At 38.0% G+C, this 23730-nt stretch overlaps 1 protein-coding gene and 1 long non-coding RNA gene across 3 annotated transcripts in view; one reads left to right on the top strand and one right to left on the bottom strand.

Moving 5' to 3' along the window:
• The first annotated feature begins 2196 nt into the window (after positions 1 to 2196).
• Positions 2197 to 3751, top strand: LOC115136180 (uncharacterized). Its single transcript, XR_003864583.2, has 2 exons — positions 2197 to 2260; positions 2502 to 3751. It is a non-coding gene; the product is annotated as an uncharacterized LOC115136180 (long non-coding RNA).
• Positions 3752 to 4859: 1108 nt separating this feature from the next.
• Positions 4860 to 23730, bottom strand: part of LOC115136139 (uncharacterized) — a 35345-nt gene continuing 16474 nt past the window's right edge. Inside the window, exons 7-42 of one of the 2 annotated variants that reach the window (XM_065023931.1) lie at positions 23249 to 23426; positions 21930 to 22094; positions 21658 to 21804; positions 21336 to 21398; positions 21089 to 21203; positions 20809 to 20945; positions 18973 to 19071; positions 17229 to 17364; positions 16940 to 17053; positions 16648 to 16820; positions 16434 to 16576; positions 16226 to 16335; positions 16013 to 16145; positions 15801 to 15917; positions 15606 to 15705; positions 15177 to 15323; positions 14978 to 15040; positions 14758 to 14879; positions 13405 to 13565; positions 13204 to 13312; positions 10483 to 11138; positions 9887 to 9990; positions 9580 to 9723; positions 9319 to 9480; positions 9119 to 9211; positions 8864 to 9013; positions 8586 to 8719; positions 8292 to 8488; positions 7745 to 7977; positions 7466 to 7537; positions 6970 to 7244; positions 6694 to 6815; positions 6264 to 6490; positions 5953 to 6110; positions 5685 to 5788; positions 4860 to 5434 (exon numbers count right to left, since the gene is read on the bottom strand). In XM_065023931.1, coding sequence (XP_064880003.1) covers positions 5136 to 5434; positions 5685 to 5788; positions 5953 to 6110; positions 6264 to 6490; positions 6694 to 6815; positions 6970 to 7244; positions 7466 to 7537; positions 7745 to 7977; positions 8292 to 8488; positions 8586 to 8719; positions 8864 to 9013; positions 9119 to 9211; positions 9319 to 9480; positions 9580 to 9723; positions 9887 to 9990; positions 10483 to 11138; positions 13204 to 13312; positions 13405 to 13565; positions 14758 to 14879; positions 14978 to 15040; positions 15177 to 15323; positions 15606 to 15705; positions 15801 to 15917; positions 16013 to 16145; positions 16226 to 16335; positions 16434 to 16576; positions 16648 to 16820; positions 16940 to 17053; positions 17229 to 17364; positions 18973 to 19071; positions 20809 to 20945; positions 21089 to 21203; positions 21336 to 21398; positions 21658 to 21804; positions 21930 to 22094; positions 23249 to 23426 — 5662 coding nt within the window. In that variant the 3' untranslated portion in view covers positions 4860 to 5135. The remainder of the gene's footprint in view (positions 5435 to 5684; positions 5789 to 5952; positions 6111 to 6263; positions 6491 to 6693; positions 6816 to 6969; positions 7245 to 7465; positions 7538 to 7744; positions 7978 to 8291; positions 8489 to 8585; positions 8720 to 8863; positions 9014 to 9118; positions 9212 to 9318; positions 9481 to 9579; positions 9724 to 9886; positions 9991 to 10482; positions 11139 to 13203; positions 13313 to 13404; positions 13566 to 14757; positions 14880 to 14977; positions 15041 to 15176; positions 15324 to 15605; positions 15706 to 15800; positions 15918 to 16012; positions 16146 to 16225; positions 16336 to 16433; positions 16577 to 16647; positions 16821 to 16939; positions 17054 to 17228; positions 17365 to 18972; positions 19072 to 20808; positions 20946 to 21088; positions 21204 to 21335; positions 21399 to 21657; positions 21805 to 21929; positions 22095 to 23248; positions 23427 to 23730) is intronic. The other variant, XM_065023930.1, reaches the window with a different exon arrangement.

Raw genomic sequence — 23730 nt, 5'->3', positions numbered from 1 at the left:
ATAACATGTTCACAGCACCAGATAGCATGTTTACAACTCTAGATAACATGTTTACAACTCCAGATAACATGTTTATAACATGTTTACAACTCTAGATAACATGTTTACAACTCCAGATAACATGTTTACAACTCCAGATAACAGGTTTATAACTCCAGATAACATGCTTATAACTCTAGATAACATGTTTACAGCTCCTTGGCCCAATTATGGCCTATTCTTTTTTTATTCTAAACCAATTAAAAATAGGCCTGATTAATTGACCAACCCATTTGCAGCGATAATATATAGCCTAGCAACTGCAGCAATTTATCTTATTCATCTTATTCTGTTCTGTGGGTGACTGAGTAGGAAACCCCAACTCAGAAGCTAAGAGATCAACCAGAGTGCAAGACATCAATGGCAGCACCACAACGTAGCCTTTCTCTGATGATGTGGTCTTTCTTCCTCCCAGCCAGCATCTTTCCTTGAAATCCTTTACCAGTCAGGATCATTATGAAATATACAGTCTTTGAAGAGAACTAGCCTCAGTAATGTTAAGAGAACAGATCAATTTACACTGAACTAAAAAAATAAATGCAACAACTTCACAGATTTAACTGAGTTAGAGTCAATTTAATCAAATTGATTAGGTCCTAATCTATGGATTTCACATGATGACTGGGAAGACAGATATAAATCTGTTGGTCACAGATACCATAAAAAAAGAAGGGGGGTGGATTTAAAAAAAAACGTAAGTATCTAGTCTGACCACCATTTTTTTTCTTCCTTTAATTAACTAGGCAAGTCAGATGAGAACTAATTCTTATTTACAATGACAGCCTAGGAACAGTGGGTTAACTGCCTTGTTCAGGGGATTCAATGTCAGCTCAGGGATTCAATCTTGCAACCTTTCGGTTACTAGTCCAACGCTCTAAACACTAGGCTACCTGCCACCCCATTTGCCTCATGCAGTGCGAAAAAACTCCTTCGTATTGAGTTGATCAAGCTGTTGATCAAGATGCTGGATATTGCCGGGAACTGAACACGCTGTTGTACACATCAATCCAGAGCATCCCAAACATGCTGAATTTGTGACAAGTCTGGTGAGTATGCAGGCCATGGAAGAACTGGGACATTTTCAGCTTCTAGGAATTGTATAATGATTATTGCAACATGGGGCAATGCATTATCATGCTGAAACATGAGGTGATGGTGGCAGATGAATAGCATGGGGCATTCTGTTCACACTCTGTACACGCTGTCTGACATCTGCCCGGTACAGTTGAAACCAGGATGAATCCATGAAGAGCACGGTTCTCTATCATTCCAGTGGACATCAAAGGTGAGCATTTGCCCACTGAAGTTGGTTACAACGCCAAACTGCTGTCAGGACGTTAAGGACGACGAGCATGCAGATGAGCTTCCCTGAGACGGTTTCTTACAGTTTGCGCAGAAATTCTTCAGTTGGGATAACCCAGTTTCTTCAGCTGTCGGGGTGGCTGGTCTCAGACGATCCCGCAGGAGGTCCTGGGCTGGCGTGGTTGCACATGCTTGGCGGTTGTGAGGCCGGTCTCTAAAACTACGTTGGAGGCAGTTTATGGTAGGGAAATGAAAATTCAATTCTCTGGCAATAGCTCTGGTTGACATTCCTGCAGTCAGCATGCCAATTGCACACTCACTCAAAACTTGAGGCATCCGTGGCGTTGTGTTACAAAAATTGACATTTTAGAGTGGCCTTTTATTGTCCCCAGCACAAGGTGCACCAGTGTAATGATCATGTTGTTTAATCAACTTTCTTGATATGCCACACCTGTCAGGTGGATGGATTATTTTGGCAAAGGAGAAATGCTCACAAACAGGAATGTAAACTAATTTGTGGTCAAAATTTAAGAGAAATAAACTTTTTGTGTGTATGGAACATTTCTTGGATCTTTTATTTCAGCTCTTGAAACATGGGACCAACACTTTACATGTTGCGTTTATATTTGTGTTCCGTGTAAGAAGAGACCAAGTTTATCTTTATTTTTGTGGAGATTAACCTATTTAATCCCATCGGTCACAATAGTGACCGTAAAAAAACGTTTTCAGTTATAAGGCTCTAAAAATGTTACTGACTTATCTATCAATGCATTTCCAGTAAATATTTAAATAATAAAGGGTCTCAATGAATGATGTGCAGTGTCACATGTTTAGTGTAAATTGTCACATGACCAGAGCTGTTTACTTCCTGGTTGCACCATGAGAAGAGGATGGCTGCATCAAAGTTCCCAAACAAAAGGTTAGTAAAGTATGTTAACATAAAGTTAGGACGTTTGGTACACATCATCTTTAAGGTGTCTAGTTGTGATATATGCATTTGCAATTACTCAACTTTGTTCAGTGTGGTCATAGAATGAGTAAACATGTTGACGGCAACAATAGTGACCGGTGGGATAACACAGTGCATCTAGGTATACACATAGTTATACACATACATAGTTCTTGTTCTACCTAACTTTATACTCTGTTCTTTCTTTTAGTTTCACTTTCAGTCAAGTTCTGGATATGTTGGATCTAGGTGACTGCCCAGACAAGGCATGCAACATTGCAGTTATCCCTCACAATGAGAAAGATGCTGTCCTGAGTGATTGTGATAGCGATGGGTCAGATATGGACTATGGACAGGCCATTTGCCAGCCAGGCTGTTGAATGCATATGCTGAACCTATGCAAACAGACCATGACAGGAACAACGTTATCAGTGATGGTGACCTACCCCTCACCACCCTCCATTGTTGTTAATGAAGAGCCAAGGGCCTCTACCCGCCAGAGGGTCCAGTCAGAAGAGCCAAGGGCCTCTACAAGCCATAGGCGTCAGCCAGAAGAGCCAAGGGAAAAGCTGCAGGTGGTCAAAAATAAAGATTGAGCGTTCAAACGATCGAAGAGGCCTGCCACTGATGTGATTCCAAAACACATAGTATACAGCCCAAATATGCAAAAGTTTGGCACGAAACCCCTGAGCCATGGAAGGAGATCTTTACTGGTTGCTACTGTTGAAGATCAGGCAAGATATGACAAAGCTTCTCACTGGCCAATCAACACGATGCACCGGTTCCACAGAAGTCGTACTACCTATGCATGTGAGAAATGCAAAGCGCCACTGCACATTGAGGGCTTCAAGATATACCATGGACAGTAGAAAAGGAGATAAGACCGAATGAAAAAGGGTTGAAAAAGACAATAAAAGAAAAATAGAAAAGTCGATAAAGGGTGAGGAGAAGCAGTACAACGGACTCTAGGAAGAAAAGAAAAGTCGACGAAAAAGACAATCAAAATAACTGAAATGTTTTTGGAAAAGAAGGTCAATTGATTCAAGACATCCTGTATGACAGTAGGTCTGACTGATCGTAGTTCAAAACAGTGATGCACAAACTAATCTTGCACTTGGTTCTGAAGCCTAACTATGATATATATTTATATATATATATATACATCTATAAAAGCACTCATTGTCCAGTGGCGCTTTTTAAATATATAATTGTATTTTATTCAGTGTAGGCCTCTACTTTAATGAATATTCTACAGGCTACCTCTATCCTAAATGTTACCTTTATGTTCAGTGGGAATGACTCACATGACTGCTATACAGTTGTTAGTGAATGTTGCACTAAAATGTCACAATGACAACGTTACAATGAATATTGCACTAAAGTACAAGTTCAACTGTTACAATAAAGTTACAATATTAATGTTTCAGTACATGTTGCACTAAAGTAACAATGTTGAAATACGTTGATGGTTGTTGTCTTTGCTCTCAGTATTCATATCGTGTTGTATAAGGGTTTTTGATGTGTAAAATAGTCACACTAGAATGTGACGGGGCATTCTAGTGGCAATGCTGGGGACTGCTAGTGACAGAGTTTTAAATGTGTTAATAACTGGGCTGGGGACTGCTAGTGACAAGAGTTTTAAATGTGTTAATAACTGGGCTGGGGACTGCTAGTGACAGAGTTTTAAATGTGTTAATAACTGGGCTGGGGACTGCTAGTGACAAGAGTTTTAAATGTGTTAATAACTGGGCTGGGGACTGCTAGTGACAGAGTTTTAAATGTGTTAATAACTGGGCTAGTGACAGAGTTTTAAATGTGTTAATAACTGGGCTGGGGACTGCTAGTGACAAGAGTTTTAAATGTGTTAATAACTGGGTTGGGATATATGACAACTTTTATAACTGCATAGGAGAAATATGTTAATTCAGTATACGCAACATTATTCCACCGGTCACAATTGTGACTGACCATAAAACACACTTTTTCACCTACTTTTCCATTAAAATGTCAAAACATAATGATTGATTACTTCAAAGGGTTACTAATGACACTTGATTTGGATATTTTCATGACTGGGAAAAATTCGGGATTAAATGGGTTAAGTACAATATAATTGACAATACATAAACAAATGGTAAGTGTACAGAATATGTCTTTATTTTCGAAGGTCCATGCTTCATCCAGCGATGTGAAATTAAAAATGCCTATTGAAATGCAAAAAAAAGAGAGTAATTCACTGCAATGTTATGTTTATGGAATCTGGGGATTATTGGCAGGAAATCACACTATTAAAATGCATGAAAAACTAGATCCTCTATGTGCTGGCTTTTGGTTCTAAGAGCAGAACATTGAAATGACCTTGACAAACAAAAAGGCACACGTGGCTAGTGTAACTTGTATGAATCAATTGGGCCCTCTGCTGTTCAAGAAGAGAACTACAAATGCACCCATCATCCCCTTCTTTCCTAAGGGCCATAGTTCGTAGTGCTGTTTTTTTCAGGCACATAAAGTGTAAAAACACTTAAATCATTATTCATTCATTTCCTTCAATGAATATATATTGAACCAATCCAGTTAAACAATAAGTACACTTTATTCACATTGGGTTCAAGCATATTTAAAACAGTTGAGACATTTATTTCGTCAATTATTTCTATACATCTAGATTATTTACTTAAACGGATATAAATATATATTCTATAATAGTATATTTACCGAGACAATATATTTTCAGTCAACAAGTCATCTTTGGTCACAAAAAAAACTGTAAACAGAATTACAAAGGAGTTCACATTTGAGCTTTCCAGCCTGTATACCTTAGTAGGGAAAGGGGGTACCTAGTCAGTTAGTACATGTTGATAACGTTTGAGGCTCTCTTTAGCAGCTTATTCATGACATCTGGGTAATACGACCCAACTTCTTCAAAGTGCTCTTTCGACAGGAAAAATATATCCACATAGTTATCAGCAATGGCAGTGTATCTACACAACTTGGATTTCAGCAGCAAGTCAACTCCCAATGCGGCTCCAGTTGTAAGATACTCAATGACCTCCTTTCCAGTTCTCCATGAGCAAAGTTTCACCTTACCAATCAGGATCAGCAACATGCCACGGCCAGAGTCTCCCCTTCTATTGATGTATTCCCCTAGAAGAAATCGCATTTCAGCATGTATACCGAAAAGTATACACTGTTCCCCACTCAAAATAGTTGTGAATAACTCATGTGGTAATGTACACACCGTCAGATTATTCCTCAGAAGTGGTTAGGTGCAGAATCTTAGTTAATGAAGAAAGTGAAATGGGCCGACCATACACCCTGCAGACTACTAGCGCAAAATGTGAAGTTATGCAGGTGAATGTCAAGTTAGTATTTAGCCCATGATGCTCATGTTTACCAGAGGTGTAGCTTTTCAGCAACATTTTCGTTGCCAAGTGTCGCAGGAATGTTTCTGAGAGGTGAGTGAAGAGCTGATTTTTCTTCAGTAGATTCACGCTTATTCTAAAATGGCGAGAAAAGAATAGTGTTTTATAATCACATGCTACATGGTCTTCTTTTGTACACATCATTCGTCAAATGAAGCAGTAGTTTGGTACGGTATGTAACAGTTTAACATTTCATCACTAAGCAGTTGCAGACATTAGTATTGATGCCTTGCTAGTTACCTTGAGAAAATTTCAACTTTCATACAATGAGGTGTATCTTTGAACAATTCTTCTGAATCCATCCCTTTGGTGCGGGTCCATCGGTAATTGTAGAATCGGATTACGCGATTTTGCAGCGCCGATGGAATGTTTTCATCCATCATGTAGTTTTGGACTGCCTGCATTAAAAGAAAGATAATGAGTCACTCAAATGCATAGGTCTCTCGCAACAGTACCTCATTTTCAGCTTTTGAAAACTGAATTGCAATAAATCAAAAGTTGACTCTGAAAAAGTTAGTTAAATTCTAGTCTGAGTATTTTGTTAATAATACCTGCAGCTTCTCTTCATACGCCACTTGAAGTGATTGCTTGTTTGTTTGAGTGGATGAGAGAAGTCCCATATTATAACTGACTTGCATCTTGGAAAGAATCATTATCAAAACGGAGAATAACAATTCTCTGTATGTCACTGCACGGATATCACCATAGCCTGTTGTTGTGTAAGTTGCTAAAGTCCAATATACGGAGTAGGTGTAAATATCAGGGAGGTAAAACACTTCTGTAAAAACAAAACATTAAAACACAAATAAATCTAGTGTTTACATATTTAGAAACTTAGAAATGTTGCATGTCACTAAAAGCTCTGTCAAAAGTCTAATAAATGTATTGTAATTAATACATGAATTATATGAATTTATTTATTTTCATTACCAAAACTAATTTAATCATTCATCATGCTTTATCCATTTTAGCTGACCTTACCTGTGTTGACAACCCACGAAATAAAGCCACCATGCAAAGCAAATAAAAGAAATAAAACTGCGGTACAGTGGACAAACAGGATTGCATGGACCAAGTACTTGATGATTCGTATGGCAAGTAAGCTGTCAATGTAAAACGAGAGAAGAGAAAATAGATTAGAGGCAAAAGACTTGGGATAACACCAATCAACAACTTGACTGTGGGAAATTGTATTACACAACTGTTAAACACAGCATTGAGAACATGCTAAATTTAACAAAAACATAATGCATATACTTAGTTATGATGGATTGCTCCTCCTTGTGCATGAAGACAAGTACAGTCAGAATCCGGAGTAGATGAAAAGTGCGAACATATACTATTATGGGCAGAAATGCTGCCGGTGACACTTGATTCATGAGGTGCAAAATTGTAAATGCATATGGGAATGAGCATATGACATCATAAATGTATCCCACTTTCCTCGTCATATAGCTCAGTGACACAGATCTGTAGTCTGAGATGTATGATCCACTTTCATCATAGAAGCAAATATGAAATTTCAAAATGATCTAAAAGAAAAATAAAATGTTTTATGTAATCACACGCAAAGACTGAAAAACAAATCCGTTCTGAAGGATATTTGCATATTGAGGCAGGCTTAATTAATACAACAAGGTAGTTGTATTAGGTAGTGTACATTATAATTTATGGAAACAATGTTTCAACAGACTGAAAGGACCCTAAGGTGGTTATTTAGATTACTGACAAATTCGTGAACTGCGTCTCTCACCTCAATCATTTGAATGTATTCGATAATCATAGTTAACAAAAAGATGCCTCGGTCAAGATCGAACACAGATGGCTGAAATTGAGGGAAATCAATTACTCATATTTTCTTATACTACTTACATCTCAAGTGTATCAACACGAATATTCATAGATTATTATTATATTTGACTGACATTTTACCTTGAGGTCAATAATACAATAGGCAGAACTCTGCTAATGGATATAGCAAACCATAATGCGACAACGAATTCTAATTCCGAGAACAATGTGTACCACCTACCATATATGTTATCGCCCAAAACAGAATGATGATCAGAAGGCAAGATGTGTACTGATACACAACACGTACTGTGCTTTCCGGATTGATTGTTGTGTTGTGGATTCTGATGACGTTCAACAGAAAACTGATCAAGAATTGAGTGATGCTTGTCTTAATTCGGACATGAAATGGCAAGTCTTTAAACTTTGCTTTATTTTCCTCTTCTGCCATGCATGTCTTGTAAAGCTTTATATCTGATGGACGAAACAAATGGCTCATGTATAAATGGTGCAACCCATAAAAGCTACAATTATAATAAATATGTTTGCTGCAGCAATACTACACCAAAGAGCTAAGCAAAGCTTTTTCATATAACTTGAAAGATTTTAAAAATAAAAATAAATGTTGGCACCAAAACATTTTTGTGGGCAGTTAAAAAATGTGTGGTAGGGTGCCTCAGTACAAATACAATAATTATAAAAGTTACATAGATTTGCTTTTGCCTGACTTTCTATTTCATCAACACATGAATATAGAAATGTTTCTGAAGTAATGCCAGCCAACTTACATCCGGTGTCATTCATAAGTATGTCAGTTGCTGAAACATTCTTCTGAACTTTTGACATGTCCATTGTTCTTTGCAGTAGCTGTTCACGTTTCGTTTCTGCAGCTTTCTTGATCTGTTTGCAAATGTCTGGATAGTATTTGACAGTTTCATCAAGGCTTTTCTTGGAGAGGACATACAGATCACAATTTGTGGCAGCCCTGGGACGCACAAGAAAACAGTATAATTGATCAGAGACACATAGTTTTATATTTAAATGAGAGAAAATGATGCTTTAAGTCATCAAAAGCATCATGCCTTATTGTGGTTGCACGAGGTTCTGCAAACAGAAGGCTTCCTTCTCCAAAGTATTGTCCGGCATTCAGTTTGATGATAACAGTCAACTCGTCCTGTGACAAGACTTCTACTTCTCCCTTTTCAATGAAATACATCTAAGAAGGAAAAAAAACGCTAGTAATAACAAATATGGTGAAGAGCAACAGCAACAATCTCATGTACACCCGTTCTGTAATTAGGATGGAGCCCTGCTGTCATAGAACATAGAAACCTTAACACAGCAGGGCCGTGTGTCACACCTCAGATCCAAAGTCATTTCTTTTGCATATCAGGTCATTAGCTCTGTAAAGGCACGGTCGAATCTGTCTAGCTAGTAACCGAATGAATCCTCCATCTGTTTCCAATTGGTCCACACTCTCTTTTCTCAGTATTTTGTGAAAAAAAGGTCCCTGTAGAGTTGGCAGAACAAAAAGAAACTTAGCTTCCAGAATTAATTATGTAGAAAAGATTTGAAGAAAAGATTTATGAGCTGGAAAAAGTAAAAATGATTTTACATCAAGCTTTCCAGATAATGTTCTCTCGAGTGGGGATAAATGTTGTGCCACTAGGTTCCTTCGCTGCTTCCTCTTGATATCAAGTCCAAATGCCTAAAATTAAACAATAAGAAGAAGAAGTGTATACCGGTATATGTACTTCAGTCACAACATTAAATCAAGGTATTCTAACCTGATAAAAAATCTATTGATAAATGTACCTTTGCAATAAGGTCAGAGTAGATAATGGTAGATATATCTCCGAGTAGAGATGATGGCAAATACTCAAACAGTGTGTCTTGGTCTATTCCTTTCGTTCTTATCCATTTGAAAGCATAGAAGTTCACAGTATTGTGATATAGATGCCCTGTAATATTCTGACTCTAAGGCAGAGAATTGCACATAATGAGACCTCAAAACATACAACAGGTAAGCAACAGAAGCTACAAACGATATCACATCTACAAAAATAAAAACCTTACCTTCAAGAATAGTTGTATGCTTTCCTTTTTCTCAGTAAAAGCTGCCCTTGTAGCATCTGCATTGGCTAACATAGCAGCAAATGTACCAGCCACATAACCACAATACAATGCTCCAGACACCATTATGAAGACCATGGTAATTTTCTGCAAAGACACACACAAAAAACAAACAATACAATTCCTTTCGAATACTGTACATTTAATAATAACCGTATAAACTTTTTATAGTAGCTTTAAAAATATATATTGCTGTGATCTTGAGTTGTTTACTTCATTGATCCTAAAACTGTAATTTGAATAACCTTACCATAGAGGTTAGATAAGGATGTATATCACCATAGCCTACACCACTGAGAGTTGCAGTTGCAAAATATAAACTTATGCAATACAGTTCTGTGAAGGTAGCCGTTTCTGAGGGGAAGAAGAGTTTCCATGACAATACAATGTTCTCAAGTAAGTTACACACTTTCTATAAAATATATTTTTGATAACTTATGTTGTAGTGCACCAATTTGTAAGTCGCTCTGGATAAGAGCGTCTGCTAAATGACTTAAATGTAAATGTGTAGTGTAATTTAATGATATTATACAATACCAGTCAAAAGTTTGGACACACCTACTCATTCAAGGGTTTTTCTTTATTTGTACTATTTTCTACATTGTAGAATAATAATGAAGACATCAAACCTATGAAATAACACATATAGAATCAGGTAGTAACCAAAAAAGTGTTAAACAAATCAAAATATATTTTAGATTCTTCAAAGTAGCCACCCTTGGCCTTGATGACAGCTTAGCACACTCTGGGCATTCTGTGTCCAAACTTTTGACTGGTACTGTATATGGTTAAGATAGTAGTAAAACAATAGTAGCAGTAAAACAAACGAGTTGAGTTAGAACCTACCATACACCACGTTAAACGTGTAGTCCATGTGATATGCCCAGGACTGTGATGAACAGTTGTGCTTTACCATAGGCAATAAGTAATTGGTTGTGTCACCAAACAAGTCTGCTGGAGGGCATACAATTGCAAAAACGATGCAAGTGCTGAAGTGAAGAAAAAGGACGCAATACAGAAAGAACTTAGCAAATGTGACAATCGTCTTTTCGGTTGCAATCCCTGATTGCCAGAATGAAAATGCAAGAGGAATCCGATATAACTGGAGAAGATGAGGGGCTCTGAGATATGCATATAGGTGCAGCGCTTCACTGTTGGAGTAAAATCCATTCTCGTCAAAAGGGGAAACCACCATCCAACCAATAACTTCCCAAGGAAAACAGCTGATGAGATCTATTAGAAAGCTTGTCTTCACATAGTGCTTTGCCGTTTCCAGCGTGTCCACTTTGAGATTGTCCTTGTAAAAAGCAACATGCAAACGGATATACATGTCAATCCAGCAAAAAAGGCCCAGAATATAGGACAAAATCCAGAGTTCCTTTTTGTAGTGGAGAAAAGCAAAAAGAAGAGAGCTATTGATGCTGACCGTTATGGCCAAAACAAATCGGAAACATTCCCATCGGATGTACAGTGGATTGCTAGGCAAAATGGCACCCCTATATCTAGAAAAAAAAAGAAAAAAACATTTTCATTACAAAGCAGAGCACTGTCATCAAGTCCCATAACATACTATTATTTCAAGTAATTTAGAACACACTGTCTGTCAGTTTGTCTCAATGAAACATTAAGCATAATATACACTGAAGAAAAACTCTGCTAATCTCTCTTGCGCAGTTCTAAAAAAAGAGGTTGTAACTTCTCACACTATTTTTTAATTTACTTTAGTTTATTTAGTAAATATTTGATTACCTATATTTCTTGAACTGCATTGTGGTTTTAAGGGCTTGTAAGGAAGCATTTCACGTTCAGGTCGAAACATGTTGTATTCGGCGCACGTGACAAATAAAGTTTGATTTGATTAATTTGTTAGACATTCAGTGCATTCGGAAAGTATTTAGACCCTTTGACTTTTTCCAAATTTAGTTATGTTACAGCCTTACTTCAAAATATATTAAATATTTTTTTCCCTCGTCAATCTACACACAATATCTCATAATGACAAAGCAAAAACAGGTAGATTTTTGTGTGCAAATGTATTTAAAAGAAAACGGAAACATAACATTTCCATAAGTATTCAGACCCTTTACTCAGTACTTTGTTTACGTATGTCTGGCAGAGATTAAAGCCTCAAGTCTTCCTGGGTATGATGCAACAAGCTTAGCACACCTGTATTTGAGGAATTTCTCCCGTTCATCTCTACAGATCCTCTCAATCTCTGTCAGGTTGGAAGGGGAGTGTCGCTGCACAACTATTTTCAGGTCTCTCCAGAGATGTTCGATCGGTTTCAAGTCCGAGCTCTAGCTGGGCCACTCATGGACATTCAGAAATTTGTCCTGAAGCCATTTCTGTGTTGTCTTGGCTGTGTGATTAGGGTCGTTGTCCTGTTGGAAGGTGAACCTTCGCCCCAATCTGAGAGCAGGTTTTCATCAAGGATCTCTCTGTACTTTGCTCCGTTCATCTTTCCCTCGATCCTGACTAGTCTCCCAGTCCCTGCCGCTGAAAAACATCCCCACAGCATGATGCTGCCACCACCATGCTTCACCGTAGGGATGGTGCCAGGTTTCTTCCAGATGTGACGCTTGGCATTCAGGCCAAAGTGTTCAATCTTGGTTTCATCAGACCAGAGAATATTGTTTATCATGGTCTGAGAGTCTTTAGGTGCCTTTCGGCAAACTCCAACTGTGCTGTCATGTGCCCTTTACTGAGGAGTGGCTTCCGTCTGGCCACTCTATCATAATGGCCTGATCGGTTGAGTGCTGCAGAGATGGTTGTCGTTCTGTAAGATTCTCCCATCTCCACAGAGGAACTCTGGAGCTCTGTCAGAATGACCATTGGGTTCTTGGTCACATCCCTGACCATAGCCCTTCTCCCACGATTGCTCAGTTTGGCAGGGCAGCCAGCTCTAGGAAGAGCCTTGGTGGTTCCAAACTTCTTCCATTTAAGAATGAAGGAGGCCACAATGTTCTTGGGGACCTTCAATGCTGCCAAAATGTTTAAGTACCATTCCCCAGATCGGTGCCTCGACACAATCCTGTCTCGGAGCTCTACAGATAATTCCTTCGACCTCATGGCTTGTTTTTTGCTCTGACATGCACTGTCAACTGTGGGACATTATATAGACAGGTGTGTGCCTTTCCAGATCATGTCCTATCAATTGAATTTACCACATGTGGACTCCAATCAAGTTGTAGAAATATCTCAAAGATGATCAATGCAAACAGGATGCACCTGAGCTCAATTTCGAGTTTCATAGCAAAGGGTCTGAATACTGATGTACATTTCTAAAAAACTGTTTTCGCCATGTCATTATGGGGTATTGTGTGTAGATTGATGAAGATTTTTTATTAATTTAATACATTTTAGAATAAGGCTTTAACGTAACAAAATGTGGGGAAAAATCAGGGGGTCTGAATACCTTCCGAATGCACTGTAATTTGTCTCTTGGAGCAAAAAAACTAACTAGATGTAAATGTTTATGTAAATGCTTGTTATATTGTGGTTTTTATTATGAAATGTGGATGGTTTGACAGTGACAAGTTTTACAAGCCTGAGCAGTTGTCTGCATACCTTGTTGTGGGAGGTATCCGTTTAGTTTTGCTCAGTTTCAGAAGTTTTTCCTCAACAGTTTCTTCCTCTGCTCCAGCATAGATTGGGAAGTTTCCAAAGTCCTCAATATCTACAATCCATTGTATGTTGTATGTTTAGTTTTTCCTAGTAATTGAATAAGAGGCACATATTGTATGCAGACATGGTGAAGGGAAAACTTACAACACTTCGACTTCTTGGCATATCGACGACCTTGATATGTCAACGAGGCATCTTTCTTCTTTAGTGTGTCATCATCCTGTTCCTCAGACTTCATAATTTCTTCAACGCATTGCAGTAAAGTGTCGTAATACTCTGGTGTTGATTGCAATTCTGTAATTTGGCTAGAAGGAAACAAAATCAGAAATCATGATTTGTATTATATAATTCACTCAATCTGTTTCTCTACCAGTATATGGCATTTATAACGTTTGTGCATACACATTTTAACAGGAAATCTCTTGACATTTGACAATTCATATGACAATGAATATTATGGACTCTTTTAACAAAAGGGTAAATCTAAGCGCAGGCGGTAGTGCTATAGGTTCAGGGGTGTGTCAGAAATATTTGTGCTATTTTAACTTTCACATTTATCAAGTTTGAGAGGAGTAAAACGGTGAGCTAATATTTGATGGGTTTTGTGGGGGTTAGATGAATAAACAAGTTGTGGGTGTGTCGAGGCTTGGCCAATCAGAACATGCTCCATGGCGGAATATGTGGTTGCTTCAAGTTGTATTTACGGTATTTTATGTGTTGCCTTGGAATCAACTCCAATGTTAGTTAGTCCGTTATAGTTTGTTATATGGCTTATGGACATTTAGCCTACATCATGGAGTGTTTTAATAAACACGTCCAAAACGGGACCTGCATGGCTAAAATAATGTGAGTCTGCCTACAATGTATAGATAAAAAGGGAATATCAGCTCACTGTTTTACTCCTCTCAAACTTGATATATGAATAAAGCTTAGGTGATTTAGATGTATTTCCAAACGGTCTCAGGAGCCAAACCCTTATCGAGTCTTGACTACTTCGCTATTGCAGTGGGCAGGACAAAAACAAAGCCTTCATTGAGAGCAGGGGAGGTTATGCTTGGTTTTTAACCAAATAAACGAAATAGGAAGAAACATGTATTTTTTTATGTTTCTAAATACGAAGTATAAAGGCTACTCATGTTCCAATGCGCAATAGTGTCAGTGTGCATCACCGCTGGATAGGTTGTTTCCGCCTTCCAAATGCATCCCATTACCACATGCGTAACCGCTAAACCCAGCTTTTGGTTGGTTTTATAATCCCTATCAGCGCTGCCTGAAATTGGCACTTTGGATCATGATTTTAAGGACAAAGCTCAAATATGTCTACCCTCCCATCTGAGCGCAAGCGAGCTGATATAAGACGGGGTCAATTCCCGAACCTGGCTTTAGGGCTTGGAAATGGCATTTCTCCAGTTTTTACATGACGGAATCGCAAACTAACGTGCGTTTGACACTGGCACCAACTGAAACTAGAGCTCCAAGTGTTAAAATAGATGTTACCTTTCAATGACCGGGTATCTCTCCAGAACAGATTTAATTTTGTCAAAATCGATCACTAATATCTCACAATGAGTCTTTGCACGGACGGTCATTGTAGCTTGTTTTCCAAACAAAAATCCAGCCTGAAATTAGATCCAACGAGTATTCAGTGTAACATTCCAAATATGAATAAAAGTAGTCAATCAAACATTGCTTGAGGAAATGTCTTTGTAAATATTACCTCCCCGAAATACATTCCTTCACCGTAGAGTCCAACAATTTCAGACAAGTCATCACTTAGAATCTTGAAAATCAAATCAAAGGATTTACTTGTAAAAACAAAAACAAATGAGGGGGGGGGGGGGGGGGGGGGTGAGTAACTGTATAATGTGAATACACATTACATATCATTCATACAACCATAACTATTTCATACAAACCTGGCAAGTCCCTCTTCGAATGCAAAATAGTTCTCTGGTAATAGTTTCACTGTACTGGATGATCTCCCCTCTGGGAAAGAAATACATGACAGAGGTTGATGCCAGGTCCCGAATGAACGCTTGTCCAGCTTGCTCGAAATAAGGAATCTGTTGAATAAAAATAAATGGCCCCCTTAATTTAAACATAGGTTGATTATGCTGTATAAAACGGATGATGGTTGCGATGAAAGAAGAAATAACTGATGAGCTCATAACTGACTCAAAAACATAACAGTGCCCTGTTATGATTGTAAATTAAGTTAAAGCTGTATGAAAAATCGATTTCCTTTATAAACAGTCTGCAATGTGTTTTTCTTCCTAGCTACAAAATATGTGATATGACTGTCTATCAGCATACAGGTACATACTGTACAAAACAAATATGGATACCTTTGACAAGAACCTCCCTCTCTCTTTCATCAGGACAATCTGTTGAAGTTCGATTGGCAAGTCATGCATTAAAAATTGGCCTCCTGGGTATGCTTGACCCCTGAAACATAAAAATAATAATACATATTTGGTCTATTGAAAGGAATGGCCTCTGAGATATATTTGAAAAAAAAAAAAAAAAAAAAAAAAACTTACTGGTACTTTGACCAAAGAAGACTCATATACTCAGTGACCCTTGCTTGAAGAGATACACTAAGGTCATGGCTTTCCATGAAGTTGGTCATAGCTGAGAGGAGATTCTGAAATGTAACCCTGGAGAAAAGATAGTCTTGCTTAGGAGTTATAAACCAATGCACATCAATACACACTTAAGATGAAAAAACATACAAAAGTAAAAAAAGATTTACCTGGCAGCATTCTGACTGGCCAATGTGGCATAGACTTGACTGATAATGTAGTTAAAGACAAACAAGCCAATGAAGCAAACAAACACAGCAGTAAGTCGCTCTTTCATAGTGTTGGGAACAATGTCACCATATCCTGAGAGAGAAATATTCCGTTATGAAACGTTTAAGGCACTGTACTGTTGTATTAACTGAGCGGGGTGGACTTAATCTTACCAATGGTTGTCATGCTTGTTGTGGTCCAATAAACAGAAATCATATAATGATACAAGTTGCTATGGCTGGCTTTCAGTCCTGTGTTCCAGGCCCATGACTCTTCATCACACCTATGGAAAAATGTAATATTTGTCTAAACATCAATTGAAACAGAAGTCATTAACACTTCCAACCCATTGTCTTTTTTTCTACAAGATTGGAGTATTACCTGAAGTCCTTGCAGCCTGTGAGATACATTACTCCAGAGCAGCAGTGCACAGAGAAAATCAGGAGGAAAAGACATTTAGCCGTTCTTAGCTCAAACAGGTTCTTATCCATGTCATTTTCTTTTTTGTTGAAAAACAAACACACCTGGAATGTAAGAACATTTGTGTTCAGGTTCAAGCCTCACAATGACCTACATGAGATATTAAACTTGTTACCTTCCGAATCCAAATAAGACGATTCCATCGGACATAGCCTAAAACTCTCCAATGTGCTTCTCCACTTGTTGTAAAAGAGAAGAAGTCCAAAGGGACAACAGCCAGGACGTCATAATATAGATTCCAAGATTTTCGATAGTTGTCAAAAATACCCATTATGTCAGCTTGATAGCCTTTGTTAACAGAAAAAATAAACCACAATTAACATGCGTGTTTCTATTCACTGAAATGGCATCAGTATCAAAGTGAGTAAGTACACTTTTCTATAAAACAACAAAGACCAACACATTACCATCTTTTGTAAAAACTTCTGTGCGGAGGTTCACAAATATGTCGATAATGGCAAAAACATCAACCAATGAGCTGATTGTAAGATAGAACACACCCCATCCTTCATTGTAAAAGCCTGTAAAGCCATTAAAAAAAAACTTCACAAAAACATTTTCAGTAATTGATTCATTTTAGATTTAAGGACTCGCTAACCTTTAGTGGTGGATGCATTTCTTTCAACAAAAGAGTTTACAGTTGTTCTAGTGGTGGTCTGGAAAATCAGGTCATTGAAAAATTACAACACGACTCACCCTTTGTGTCTAGGTTGTTGGTGAAAAAAAGTACCCATGTTTCAATAAAAATTGAAATGGTGATACACCAAAACATAAAAACCTCCCACTTCTGAGCAAAAATGCCATCTGGTCGAATAGTTGTCATCCAAACAGACTGGGAACAAAAAAAAAAATCAAGACATTAAGCACTCATAGAAGGATACACAGTTGAGGTCAGAAGTTTACATACACTTTAGCCAAATACATTTAATTTTTTTAAATTTGACCTTTATTTAACTAGGCAAGTCAGTTAAGAACAGATTCTTATTTTCAATGACGGCCTAGGAACAGTGGGTTAACTGCCTGTTCAGGGGCAGAACGACAGATTTGTACCTTGTCAGCTCGGGGGTTTGAACTTGCAACCTTCTGGTTACTAGTCCAACGCTCTAACCACTAGGCTACCCTGCCGCCCCTCAGTTTTTCACAATTCCTGACATTTAATCCTAGTAAAAATTCCCTGTCGTAGATCAGATAAGATCACAACATTATTTTAAGAATTTGAAATGTCAGAATAACATTAGAGAGAATTATTTATTTCAGCTTTTATTTCTTTCATCACATTCCCAGTGGGTCAGAATTTGCATACACTCAATTAGTATTTGGTAGCAGTTTAACTTGGGTAGCCTTCCACAAGCTTCCCACAATAAGTTGGGTGAATTTTGGCCCATTCCTCCTGACAGAGCTGGTGTAACTGAGTCAGGTTTGTTGGCCTCCTTGCTCGCACATACTTTTTCAGTTCTGCCCACAAATTTTCTGTAGGATTGATGTCAGGGTTTTGTGATGGCCACTCCAATACCTTGACTTTGTTGTCCTCAATACATTTTGACACAACTTAGGATGTATGCTTGGGGTCATTGTCCATTTGGAAGACCCATTTGCGAACTTCCTGACTGATGTGTTGAGATTATGGCCAAACAGTTATATTTTTGTTTCATCAGACCAGAGGACATTTCTCCAAAAAGTAGTCTGGCTTTTTTTATGGCGGTTTTGGAGCAGTGGCTTCTTCCTTGCTGGGCGGCCTTTCAGGTTATGTCGATATAGGACTCGTTTTTACTGTGGATATAGGTACTTTTGTACCCGTTTCCTCCAGCATCTTCACAAGGTCCTTTGCTGTTGTTCTGGGATTGATTTGCACTTTTCACACCAACGTATGTTCATCTCTAGGAGACAGAACGCGTCTCCTTTCTGAGCGGTATGATGGCTGCATGGTCCCATGGTGTTTATACTTGCATACTATTGTTTGTACAGATGAATGTGGTACCTTCAGGCATTTGGAAATTTCTCCCAAGGATGAACCAGACTTATGGAAGTCTACAATTTTATTTCTGAGGTCTTGGCTGATTTCTTTTGATTTTCCCATGATGTCAAGCAAAGAGGCACTGAGTTTGAAGGTAGGCCTTGAAATACATCCACAGGTACACCTCCAATTGACTCAAATTATGTCAATGTATGTAAACTTCTGACCCACTGGAATTGTGATACAGTGAATTATAAGTTAAATAATCTGTCTGTAAACAATTGTTGGGAAAATTACTTGTGTCATGCACAAAGCTTGCCACAAAACTTGCCAAAACTATAGTTTGTTAAGAAGAAATTAGTGGTGGTTGAACAAAACGAGTTTTAATGACTCCAACCTAAGTGTATGTAAACTTCCGACTTCAACTGTACAATTAAATAAATGTTCTCTTATTTCTGAGCAATTTGCTTCGTTCATCTAACCTACCCGTTTCACATCTGTAGATGTTTTAACTGGTGAAGAGACATTGTGGGACTGGTTTGCAAGATATTCCATAAACAATGTAAAAATCTTCTGATCCCTTGGCTGAAAAGGAAAATAATTAAATACAATAACATCACGCCAAGTCAAATAGACGTGCAGTACCAGTCAAAGGTTTGGCCATACCTACTCATTCCAGGTTTTTTCTTTATTTTTTACAATTTTCTACATTGTAGAATAATAGTGAAGACATCAAAACTATGAAATAACACATATGGAATCATGTAGCAACCATTGTTAAACAAATCTAAATATATTTTATATTTGAAATTCTTTAAAGTAGCCACCCTATGCCTTGATGACAGCTTTGCACACTCTTGGCATTCTCTCAACCACCTTCACGAGGTAGTCACCTGGAATGTATTTCAAGTAACAGGTGTGCCTTGTTAAAAGTTAATTTGTGGAATTTCCTTCTTAATGCGTTTGAGCCAATCAGTTGTGTTGTGACAAGGTAGGGGTGGTATACAGAAGATATCCCTATTTGGTAAAAGACCAAGTCCATATTACGGCAAGAACAGCTCAAACAAGCAGAGGTGCTTTGCTGGTGACACTGTCAGTGATTTATTTAGAATTCAAAGCACACTTAACCAGCATGGCTGCCACAGCATTCTGCAGCAATACTCCATCCCATCTGGTTTGCACTTAGTGGGACTATCATTTGTTTTCAACAGGACAATGACCCAACACACCTCCAGGCTGTGTAAGGGCTATTTGACCAAGAAGGAGAGTGATGGAGTGCTGCATCAGATGACCTGGCCTCCACAATTACCCGACCTCAACCCAATTGAGATGGTTTGGGATGAGTTGGACCGTTGGAAAAGCATTCCAGGTGAAGCAGGTTGAGAGAATGCCAAGAGCATACAAAGCTGTCATCAAGGCAAAGGATGGCTACTTTGAAGAATCTAAAATGTCAAATGTATTTTGATTTGTTTAACATTTTTTGGGTTACTGTAAGAATATTTCAACGATAAATACACAACGCAGAGGACGAGAGCTCAATGGAGTACTAACAGTCAATAGGGAATTATCAATGGAAATAGTTGGTTTTCAGTTCAACATCTGTTAGGAATGTCAGTCCTGAACTTATAGCTACATATGGCACGTGCTTATTGGTCCAACCTGAAATAGGATACTTGTTATTTGGCCATTGGCACAGTTTTATTGCAAGGAATTGTAATTGGTCAATCACAGGCTAGGGCTGGGTTATAAAACTACATTCTGTCCCTTTGTTCTGTGGAGAGAATCACAGGAGAGAATCACTGAGGACAGGGAAGGAACGTCCATCTACCATCTACCTCTCAGCATAACTATGATTTATCCTCTTTGAATAACCCTATTTACCTCCCCCTGATTTGCTTTGGGGTCTGTGTTATTAAGTGGCGGCAGGTAGCCTAGTGGTTAGAGCGTTGGACTTGTAACCGCAAGGTTGCAATATTAAATCCCTGAGCTGACAAGGCAAAAATCTGTCGTTCTGGCCCTGAACAAGGCAGTTAACCCACTGTTCCTAGGCGGTCATTGAAAATAAGAATTTGTTCTTAACTGACTTGCCTAGTTAAATAAAAGTCAAATGAAAGAATAACATCAACTGCTAACATTACTATATGATTCCATATGTGTTATTTCATGGTTTTGACATCTGCACTATTATTCTACAATGTAGAAAATAGTTCAAATAAAGAAAAACCCTTGAATGAGTAGGTGTGTCCAAACTTTTGACTGGTACTGTTCATCGCTGAAGCATCAACACTGGATGAAATGGCTTGTGATATAACTCATACTTACCAACAGATTTACACTTAAATCCTTCTGAAAAACCACATTCTGGGGGTTCGATGCCACTCCTAGAGCAAAGGCTTCCCTAATAGGATGCTTAACATTATGCAGCCGTTTTTGAGCTGTTCTTGCTATCTTCAAACCAGCTGTTGAAGATATTTTGTTTTGCAATATGACAGTATTTGTAATGTCACAGAAAATGCAGATTTCAAAGAACAGATTTCAAGGGATGTACACTACATTAAACAATATGTTCTATCAAAATGTGATTTTAAAAAACTATACCTACCTTCTGGGTAATCCGCAAACAATGCAAGAAGATCACTGCGTTCCAACACACAAATTTCACACAATGTTGCTGCACAAATCGTAGTGTTTCTCGGAATTCTGTACATCAGATAAGCCTTGAAGGACAATAATCATATTTTACACACACATGATGCATAAGCCCATGGAATAGCTTACAAACACATTAAAACATTTTTTTTTTTAAATACTTCAAAATATCAAAACAGACGTGATGCTCTTTGCCATACCTCTCCAATTAACGATCCAGGTAGCAAACGGGCAACTTTGTCACAATGATTATCTCCTAATACCTGTAAAGAGGGCATAATAATTTGTAAACGAAAGCAATTTTCTAATGAATTCATTTTGAAATATGGAAATATAAATTTGGTTGGACACTCAATGTTTACAGCATAGGACTATACATTTTCACTTTAGTTTGGTAAAGACTTGGATGATCGATTACAGTTTTGTACTAACTAGTTTAATCATGTTGAATGAAAAACTATTATTCATTATGATGGCATCAAAGTGATGACTGCTGATATTCATAGATAAAACTAAATGTACCTGCACCACTCCATGTTCAATGTAGTATGCATTTTGATTGATTTCTCCAGGCTTTGCCAAAATTTGTCCAGGACTGTATGTGTAGGTGTTGAATTTAAGTGACAAAGCCCTTTTGAAGCCATCTTCGGTATCATGAAACAGGGATGTCTGAAAGAGAATACAAAACATTGAATACTCATTGTCTCAACAGTTCAAGCATTTGACTTTATCTGAGTACTATAAGGATCATACATGGCTGACCAAACCAAGCTACACATTAAAACAAATCGTACCTTTTTCATCAGAGGTTTGTAACAAGCAGAGGATATTTCTGAATGTAGCACAAAAGGAAGGTCATCCAGTAGGCCAGAGATTATACTGCCTTTGCGATGCGTCCACAGATAATAGTAATATTTATGCACCCATGTTTGAACTTCCTCTGGCAATCCCATTTGTTTCTGAAAAAGACAAAGAAAAGCTGTTTGTTTTTATCACGATTATTCATTTTTTATACATCCTGAATGCAGATTGGTTCAAACTGGATTCTAGACGGTGTCTATTCCACAAGTTACCATCGGCTAAATCTATGACGTTAAACTGCCTATCCACTGTCTAATCAGCCCAGCCAAGCAATTTATTAACTTGATCTCCACTATAAAAAGCATCTAGACATTATCTCACGTCTTTTAGACTAACATTTAGTTTTTAACAGCAGAGATTTGTATAAACCTTCCTGTCTGTCTCTCCGACATTTGCAACATTGTTTCAATATCCAAATTGGATCTCCAGCTGTCCCATAGTAATGAACGTGTCGGGACGAGACAGACAAGCAGGCAGCATTTCTCAGCCAGACGAAATCATTAATCAGCTGGCATAATTTTTGGGGGATATATGCAAAGAAATGTCAATTGAAAAAAGATAAAACAAAATCTATTGCAGCTTGTTTGCAGCCATTCCAGCTTGAGTTTGAAGTGTGTTAGCTGTGTTGTTGGCTAGCTCCTTTGAACAACAGTGTCCTGATGAGTGAGCACATTTTCTATGCCAGGTGAAATCACGCCTCATTAGCTCATTGTTATGGATGTATCCAAATAAATGTCTTTAGAAAACAGCTTAAACAAATGAAAATGAATCTACTTTGCTGTTATTCTGGCTGCACTTTTTGGCGTGACTGTAAGTTAGCCGTAGTTGGCTAGCCAGCAAGTAAGGGATAAGAACGGTGCCAGCCAGTATGGCAATGGAACACTTAGAACGACTGCCATAGATACAGAACAAAAAGACTGAACACCTGGGTCGCGTCTCTAGCTACCGAACCGATAGAACGAACGACCAACAGGCTTGGGTAGTAACCCTAGATTTGTGTCGGGACTATATCTTGTGGAAGAATAAAATAGTATGAATAAATTAATCAAAATAACATTTTTAATTAAAATATGTCAATCATTATTTGAATATTTTGGTAACCCGTTGTATAAAAGTGATAATACCCTCGAAACCGGTGTTTGGAGGACATATTGACAAGGTTTTCCCTAACAACACACGTGCCAATATATCCTCCAAACACCGTATTCTCGGGCATTATCACTTAATTATGTCAATGGGTGTTGAGATATACCATATGAAGACAAATGGACTCCATTCGATGGCAGAACCTTCCTCTCCGGGCATCCAGATTGCTAATGATGGAGCTCATTCCAGTTGCGATGACTCCAATGAAGGCAAATAAACCAAGCACCATTACCAGTGAGGCAACCATAACCTCCGGGATCTTCATAGCATGTATGTCTCCATAGCTAAGAAAATCTAAATATTATTATACTTTCAGTTCTTTATGAAAAATGACCAGTATTCTAAAGCATTCAATACAAAACACCTGTGCCCATCAAAAACAAACTAATGCAAATACAGGGGAACACAAATGTATGGAGAACGTCACAAAGCATCCATGTAGTTATAGGTAACCCAGATGGTTATTTTGTGATGTTTAATAGCCTTATTATTTTTTTTACCTTTATTTTACTAGGCAATTCAGTTAAGAACAAATTCTTATTTTCAATGACGGCCTAGGAACAGTGGGTTAACTGCCTGTTCAGGGGC

The sequence above is a fragment of the Oncorhynchus nerka genome, linkage group LG10 (genome assembly GCF_034236695.1).
Source record: "Oncorhynchus nerka isolate Pitt River linkage group LG10, Oner_Uvic_2.0, whole genome shotgun sequence".
In the NCBI taxonomy this organism is placed as follows: Eukaryota; Metazoa; Chordata; class Actinopteri; order Salmoniformes; family Salmonidae; genus Oncorhynchus; species Oncorhynchus nerka.
The sequence above is the reverse complement of the archived record's forward strand: the minus strand, read 5'-3'. Positions and strand labels throughout refer to the sequence as shown.